This window comes from Crocodylus porosus, unplaced genomic scaffold, assembly GCF_001723895.1.
Source record: "Crocodylus porosus isolate Cpor-Errol unplaced genomic scaffold, CroPor_comp1, whole genome shotgun sequence".
Taxonomy (NCBI): domain Eukaryota; kingdom Metazoa; phylum Chordata; order Crocodylia; family Crocodylidae; genus Crocodylus; species Crocodylus porosus.
Window position 1 is genome coordinate 6,164,584 of NW_017728937.1, and position 8,085 is coordinate 6,172,668.

At 49.9% G+C, this 8,085-nt stretch overlaps 1 protein-coding gene across 2 annotated transcripts in view; it reads right to left on the bottom strand.

The window, feature by feature from the left end:
- Positions 1–8,085, bottom strand: part of LOC109318231 (protein farnesyltransferase subunit beta-like) — a 34,823-nt gene extending 26,738 nt beyond the window's left edge. The window contains exon 1 of one of the 2 annotated variants that reach the window (XM_019547347.1): positions 7,952–8,085. In XM_019547347.1, coding sequence (XP_019402892.1) covers positions 7,952–8,059 — 108 coding nt within the window. In that variant the 5' untranslated portion in view covers positions 8,060–8,085. The remainder of the gene's footprint in view (positions 1–7,951) is intronic. The other variant, XM_019547348.1, reaches the window with a different exon arrangement.

The following is an 8,085-nucleotide window of genomic DNA, read 5'->3' on the forward strand; positions in this document are numbered from 1 at the left end:
CAAGATGAGCTACAGCTTTGTCCCATGCTCTGTTCTGGTTGTGCAGGGCCTGGCAGGGTGGGCATGGAGGTCCTGCAGGCTCTGTCCCTTCTAGTCCAGTGGCACAGCTAAAGCTGGCCTTGCTCTGGCCCCTGGCTGGGGGCCCCAGGCAGCGAGGGGCCAGTGCTGGGGCGGGAAGGCAGCTGGGGGCAACGGATTTGTTGGTGTGGGGGGTGCCGGTGCCAAGGAACAACCCTGGACGTGGGGGAAGGGAGGAGCTCAGCAGGCCCCAGCCCAATCCCGGGCCCAGCTTGGCTCCCTCCCTATTTTCCTGCTGATGTCAGCACCCCCTCAATGCCCAGCCAGAACGGGTTACAGTCCAGAAGGGGTACCAAAAGAAGTGGTACACTCCTTAAAAAAAAAGGTTGAAAACCCCCGTGGTAGAGAATCTCCTCCACCTCCTCAGAGAAGGGGTAAGGTGCCAACACCGCCAGGTCTAATTTGTGGACCTTTGTGGTGCCTGTGGCCAGGGCTCCATGCAGCAGTCATGAGTGGAGTTTGCCAGTTCTCTTGGGGATGAGCACTTTGTACAGGGAGCACCAAGCCAGGCAGACCTGTTCTGGCATTGCTGACCTCAAGTGCCTCCCCCATATTGTGCCAGATTTCTGCCTGTCCTGACTCTAGCTACTATGAAACTATGACACAGAAAACACAGGCATGACACATTGAGTCAGCCTTACAGTGTCTGCCCAGACACAATCTTAAAGCAGATCCTACCACAGAGAGAGAGAGAGAGAGAGAGAGAGAGAGAGGGAGAGAGAGAGAGAGGGAAACAAACGGGAACAATTCCCTGCTAGCACCCATATACAAGGCCTACAAGAGTATGCGGAGACAATGCCTATGCATTGTGTAAATGGACTATTCTTCTATCAAACATCACAAGATAGCAGCGAAAGGAGATGGTCAGCCTTCCAGTAAGAGGGGCAAGCAGGAATCCTTCACTCAGAAATGCCTATGACAAAGGTCTGACGGCAGAGACCTGGTAAGAACAAAAAGAGCACGTGCAACACACCCAACACTGATCCCGTGTTCCAACCTGTTTGTCAACAACAATGCTGACACCAGGACTTTCACCAGTACTTAGGGTATGCCTACACTGTGGAGCCTGCAGCTCTGTCATGATTCATGAAGTGCACCAAACCCACTTGGTCCTGCTCTACACGTGCTAAATCCCAGATGTGAAATATGTAGCCAGCTGAAAGAAGTCCTCAGCATGTGTCCTATGCTTGGTCTCTGGTATTCTGCTCAAAGTGTTCAGGGTAGCCCAGAACACCCCACCACCACCACCCACCCAGGACTATATGTACTAGGTGGGCTTCAGAGCAGCAATATCAAACAGGGAGGTAAGGGAAGACATGTTCAAAGGGTCAATCTTTCTTCCCTAGGTTGCTGGCTGCTCCAAAATCCAGCAGAAGTGAAAACACAGGTCCCAGCATTTATTGATTCAATTTACATGCCATACTTCCCAACAACGGCTCTGGGAAGCTTATAAGAGGACAAAATAACTAGCAGGAGGTTGACACAAGAGCCAAACAACTTAAAAGAGAACTGACTACCAATATAAAAAAAGATCCCCTAAATGAGGGGATCAAAGATACAGCCTGCAGACAGGATCCAGCATGGAGTCAGTGATCACCCAGGTCCAGGAGCTGCCCATGGGTCTTGGATTGGACCTGAATGCACTATGATATATGCCAGATCAGCCCCATTTGCTGCATGGGGTTGGCCTGGGGCACACACCACCCATAACACCATGCCAAACTGGCCTTGCATACTGGATCTGGCACATGAGGCTGGTCTGCAGGCCCAATCTGACCCAAGAACTGCCTCTGCATCACTCTGGCCCATGGGGCCTGATGAGTCCCCTGCCCTAAACAAGATCTCAGCCTAGCTTTGTTTGCTAAACCAACTGTTCTAAAAAACATTCAGGCTCTGGCAGGCCTCATGGACAAGGGAGTCTCAGAGCTGAGGAGGAACTGCCAAAAACGACCTCTATGCAATTGCACTAAGTGGACTTAAAAGTACTAGTGGTACTGGCTGGAGGTTGCTCCCTGCCGATTACTCACATGAGCAGTCCAACTGAAGTCAATGGGGCTGTTCACATGAGCAGAATTACACACATGCCTAGGTGTAGCTGTAATGCATTTATGCAGCCTATTATACAGCCTGAATGATAATGGTACTTTAAGGGAATAGCATATGGGACCAAGCGCTCCAGGTGGTTTGTTTGATAGCCTGCTGATCTCCAAAGATTTTTTTTCCCTGTTTGGCTAGAATTGGATTGCTGCTCCCTTCCCTGATTCCCCAAATTTCTGGAGGGGAAAGGCCAAGAGGTCTCCAATCCCAAGGAGTTAAAAAGGCACCGAGGATTTGTAGTGGTAGACGGAAGAGTGTCAGTGCAGCCCAGCTGCACTGCACTGAATATTCTGTGTACAGGGGCAGACTGTTCAGCCACCATGCACACTGGCCATGAGTGAGCAAGCACCATGCTAAATGTTTCAAAGTGTGGAATTTGCAAACTGATGCTATTTGCTCCAAAATAGGGGTGTCAAGCTCATCCAGCTCCATGGAGCTGGATGAAGGTCGCTGAGCTGGTCTGTGGGCCAGACTGGCCTGTGCCAGAGCTAGTTGCAAAGGGCCAATCCAGCACAGCACTGCATGCAATACATGCCATGCCAGTCCCTTAAGCCAAATGCAGCACAAGCTGACACAGTGCACACAGACCAGTCCTGCATGCTGGTTCCAGGGCTGGTCCAGATCAAGCCTCAAGCCATCCATGAGCACCAGAGCCAGCATGTATGTGCCCCATTCCAGTACCACACACCAGGTGCAGGATGAGCTGTGCTGCATGCAGTGCTGGGGGTCAACATGGGTCATATGTCATTCCCCCCCACCCCTTTTCAGGGAATCAAAAGAGTCAGGCTTCAGTGAGGAAATTAGATTAAACAGTTTAATCTACTCTGCTTCCTCAAATACTATGCTGTTCAACCATAGTTACGATCTCTCTCTCTCTCCTCCTCCAATTTTTTCCATGTATAAACCTAACCTCTGACCCAACAACGTTTTCTTTTGGGAAATTAATATTACAGTGACATTGTAGCTCTTAGTCTTTTCAATATCTACATGTGCATGTAACTCCCCTGTAATGTAACTGTGGCTTTTCAAGGCCAAAACTTTATTCTGCGATAACTTAAAGATAAAAGCAGGATAAGGCTTACTTATAAAGTAACCAAAATAGATTGATTTTATTATATATATAGGCAGCAGCTCATCATCTGATAGTGAGTTTCAGTCCAGAAAAGCTGTATTATATCTATCTTGGTTAGTGTATAAGGTGCAAATCTAGCCTGCCTTCTATCTGACTTCAGATTAACACGGATAACTACACCTTTCAGTTCAAAGATGCAGCGACCTTGAAGGCCAGACAAAACTGCTGGGATTGATCTAGCGTGGCTGCCTAACGGAGGCCACTGAATATCCCCCCAAAATTCCTGCAGCAAGCACAACCCTACAAGTTGTTCTAAAGCAGAGATATAAGGATTGTTTTTTAAAGCATGCCCTATCCATGTAATGTCCCCATCTGACTTTTGAAGCAAGACTCCTTCATGTCTGGTGAGGCTTTTGACAAGGCCTTGATGACATCATAACTGGGAGTGGTAGGCATATTCTCCAGATAATGAATTATTTCCATTTCTTTCCAGTTATTCATTAGATGGAGTAGTAGAGGGAACCCTTTCCAGTTTCGTGGGAGAAGCATGAAAACAATGAAGGTCAGTAAAGAGGCTGCTCCCCTGGTCTGGAGAACAGAGGCATGGAAGATTGGGTGGGACAGATTCCTCTCCAATACCCATTGAAAAGGGGGAGTTCATACTGGAATGGGGATAAAACAGAGGGCTTCACACCTTCAAGGCTGGCAAAGCAATACTGCTTTTATAGTGTTGATGAAGGGTGTTTCTCACCAACAGCACTGAAAAAGGGTTGGTGGCCACCTGTGCTAAATACCAAACACAAAGGAAGCCATCAGCTCCACCAAAAAGGAGCTCACACACTGAACAGACCAGACAAAGTTGTGAGGGAGCACAATTTTTTTCTCCTGTCCTCTCAGATCAAATGGTTCCATGCTGCCTTCCCCTTTCTCACTCTACAACTCCCACTACTCCCAAAAATATAGTCAGACGTTGTGCAGGAAGGAAAGCAAGCCAGTATATTTTTTTTAACTGTTAACAACACCAACACAGCTCTTCTACTCCATGAAAATACTAATGCGCTCTGCAAAGGCACATTCAGCCAAAGAGCACATGAATAACAGAGGAAAAAAAAAGGAATCAAAAGACCCAAGGAAACTGTAACAATGGGGTCACAGCAGACATTCTTGGCCCACGTGGGCCCTCTACAATGGCAAAATTGTCAGAGCAAGCTCAACTCTCTCTAACTAAGATCATTCAGAGCCTTCCCTAAAGGTAACAGACAAATTCACACTAATTTGCCCCAACTCAAGGGACAAATACACTGTGTGCAACAGCCACCTGCTCCAGGCTTTTCAAGAACACTACCCTGACTTGCAAACTCTCCTCCCCAGAGCCACACTGGTGCCAGAACATTGTTCTTTCAGGTCTCAGGAGCTGTTTGCTGGTGGAGGCTGGCTATTGTGCTTCACATTACCCCATGATAATGATTTCCCTGAAGCAATGCAGTTTCTGTATTTTGTGAAGTGTCTGGGGTATGCAATACCAAGCCCCTCAAAATGGACAACAAAAGAGCTTCATTATGCAGAACTTCTGAAATCACACAGGCCTGACCCTCTTATCTCATCCACGTCATCAGATCCCAGAAAGCACTCTGCACTAGACCTAGGGAACTAGCTGCTTGGCCAATATAGAAGTATTGTTCAGGTATGCAGGAATGAAATCAGGAAGGCCAAAGCACAATTAGAGTTGCAGCTAGCAAGGAACGCAAAGGGCAACAAGAAGGGTTTCTATGATTGGCAAGGGGCAAACATAGTGCCCATCTTTAAGAAAAGAAAGAAGGAGGATCTGGGGAACTCCAGGCCAATCAACTTCACCTCAATCCCTGGAAAAATCATGAAGCAAGTCCTCAAGGAATCCACTTGTAAGCACTTGGAGAATGTGATCATCAGGAACAGTCAGCATGGATTCACCAAGGGCAAGTCATGCCTGACAAACATGACTGCCTTCTATGATGAGATGACTGGTTGTGTGGATGCAAAGAGACGGGTGGGTGTGGTGTACCTTGACTTTAACAAGGCTTTTGATATAGTTTCCCACAACATTCTTCCAGGCAAGCTAACCAAGTGTGGGTTGGACGAATGGCCTGTAAGGTGGGTAAGAAAACTGGCTAGATCATCAGGTTCAGAGGGTAGTAATCAATCCATGGCTTGATGCCTAGCCAACCAGTATCAAGTGAAGTGCCCCAGGGGTCAGTCGTAGGGCCAGTTTTGTTCAATGTCTTCACCGACAACCTGGAAGATGGGATGGAGTGCACCCTCACCAAATCTGCAGGTGACACCAAAATGGGGGGTGGGGAAAGAGTAGTAGATACGCTGGAGGGTAGACCTCAGATTCAGGAAGGCCTCAACAAATTGAAGGATTGGATCAAAAGAAATCTCATGAGGTATAATAAGGACGGGTGCAAAGTCCTGCACTTAGGATGGAACAATCCCATGGACCCATACAGGTAGGGGACTGACTGGCTAAACAGCAGCTCTGCAGAAAAGGACCTGGGAATTACAGTGGACAATAAGCTGAATGAGCCAACATTGTGACCTTACTGCTAAAGAAGACTAACAGCACACTGAGCTGCATTAGCAGGATCATTGCCAGTGGAGTAAGGGAAGTGATTCTTCCACTCTGCTCAGCACTGGCGAGGCCAAATCTGGAGTAGTGTGTCCAATTTTGGCCCTCCCACTACAGAAGGTACGTAGACAAATTGGAGAGTGTCCAGTGGAGAGCAATGAAAATGGTGAGGGGGCTGGGGCACATTACTTATAAGGAAAGACTGAGGTAACAGGGAGCATTTAATCTGGAGAAAACTGAGGGGGGATTTAATAACAGCCTTCAACTACCTGAAGGGTGGTTCCAAAGAGGATGGAGCTAGACTGTTCTCATCTCATCAAGTGGTGGCAGATGAGAAAACAAGGAGCAATTGTCTCCAGTTGCAGCAAGGGAGGTTTAGGTTAGATATTAGGAAGAACTCTCACACGGAAGATAGTAAAGAACTGGAACAAGTAACCTATAGAGGTAGTAGAATCTCCATGAGGTTTTTAAGACCTAGCTAGACAAAGCCTAGGCTGGGGTGATAAAGTTGAGGCTTGTCCTGCTTTGGGTAGGGGGCTGGACAAGATGACCTTCTGAGGTCCCTTCCAACCCTAATTTTCTAGGATTCTATGCTCAAACCTTGATTCAATGCATCACCTACATAAAATTCAGCTTCTAATGGAAACCAAAAACAAGTGAAATGCCAGCACAGTTACCTGAAATTTAGACAGTACCCTTCACTCCAAAAAGACTGCAAAAAAGCATGTTAGAAACCAGGCACAAGCAGAACATGTCCTCCCACTGCAGCTACTCTAAGGCTGGAAAGCAACAACTGATTAGCTGCACCACTACTAACAGATCCATGGATGTTCAGCTTCCTTCACCAGTGGCAGCATCCCAGTGACCCAAGTCCTGGCAGTGCTGATGCTGTAGACCCTACTTTGTCAATGGCCTTGATCTGGGTTAGAGAAAGCCACGATTCAAATGAAGGGGGAGGCCTCCCATTTGAAGCTTACTGTGTTTCAGGGCATGACGGCTTTGCAGCTGGAGCCCAACTCCTACACATTTTTTCTAGCTACTAACCCTGTGCTGCCCTCAAGCACTTCCACACTTGCAAGCCAGGCTGGCTTGTACAGCTAGTGGTTCCAAAACAAAGATCTAGCTGTGCTTTAACTTGGGCTGGGATCTGGTCTGCTGCCAGAGAAAGCACACTAATGCCAACTGCTGCTGTCTGGCTAAAGTGTGCACCCCTCCACCCCCAAGAGACAAACGCTTTACCCAAAACCGGCACAGAAAAAACTCCTAGCGTCTCAGCACAAAGCACCATGGAATACCACACAAAGTGCACATAAAACAGTGAAAATACAGTCTGGGAGAGCAGACAGCAGGCTTGTGCTCATGGTGTGAAGACCACACCTTATGCTACCTGTACACTGTAGACACGTGCAGTCACGGAACATACGAAGGGCTGAACACACCAATCACTGCACCCCAGGAAATACCACACTGACACAGCTGAGCACAGTCATTTCAAACAGATGCAGCAGAGAAGCGACCAGCACTTTCAACAATAACAAGCCACAACTGGGCCAGCATCCACATCTACAGAGCGGACGTGAGAAGTGTCCCTCACAAGCTGGAGCTATTGCTATTAGGTGAAGTCACCAAGCTCCGGGACAGCCCCAGACCTGTCCCCTCACCTAGCTGGAGGGAGTCCAGCTCCGCAGGACGGGGGACAGAAGCTGCAGAACCTCTTCCGTTGGCAGCGGAGGCAGGAGCCACCGAGGCTGCCTGCACAGAGGCTGGCAGCACTGGTGCTGGCCCCCGGAGCAGCGCTCTCTGTGCCAGGGACGGGGCAGCAGCATGGGCAGGGCAGGGCAACACCGCACCGGGCTGCCCATCCCCGCTTGCAGAGGCGGCGAGCACGCCCCGGCTCAGAGGGCTGCGCGTTCCCCCGGCGGCCTCGCACACCCGCCGGGCGCATCCCGGCTCCTCGGGGGCGCCGGCACCGCCCTCCCGCGCCAGGCTCCGTTCGGGCGTCCGGCGGGAGCTGGGCCGGGTCCCTCCTCGGGGTACAAGCGTCCCTGGGCGGGCACAAGCCAGCCCCGCCCCGCCCGCGGGCTTCCCCGGGCGCGCACCTGCTCTGCTGAGGTGAGGGTGCGCACGCCGTCATCCCGCAGGCGCTCGCGGCCCAGCTCGGGGCTGCTGCGGCGGGGGCAAGGCGCGGCGGGGCTGGCGGCAGCCATGCTCCGCCAGGGCACGCGGGCTCCGC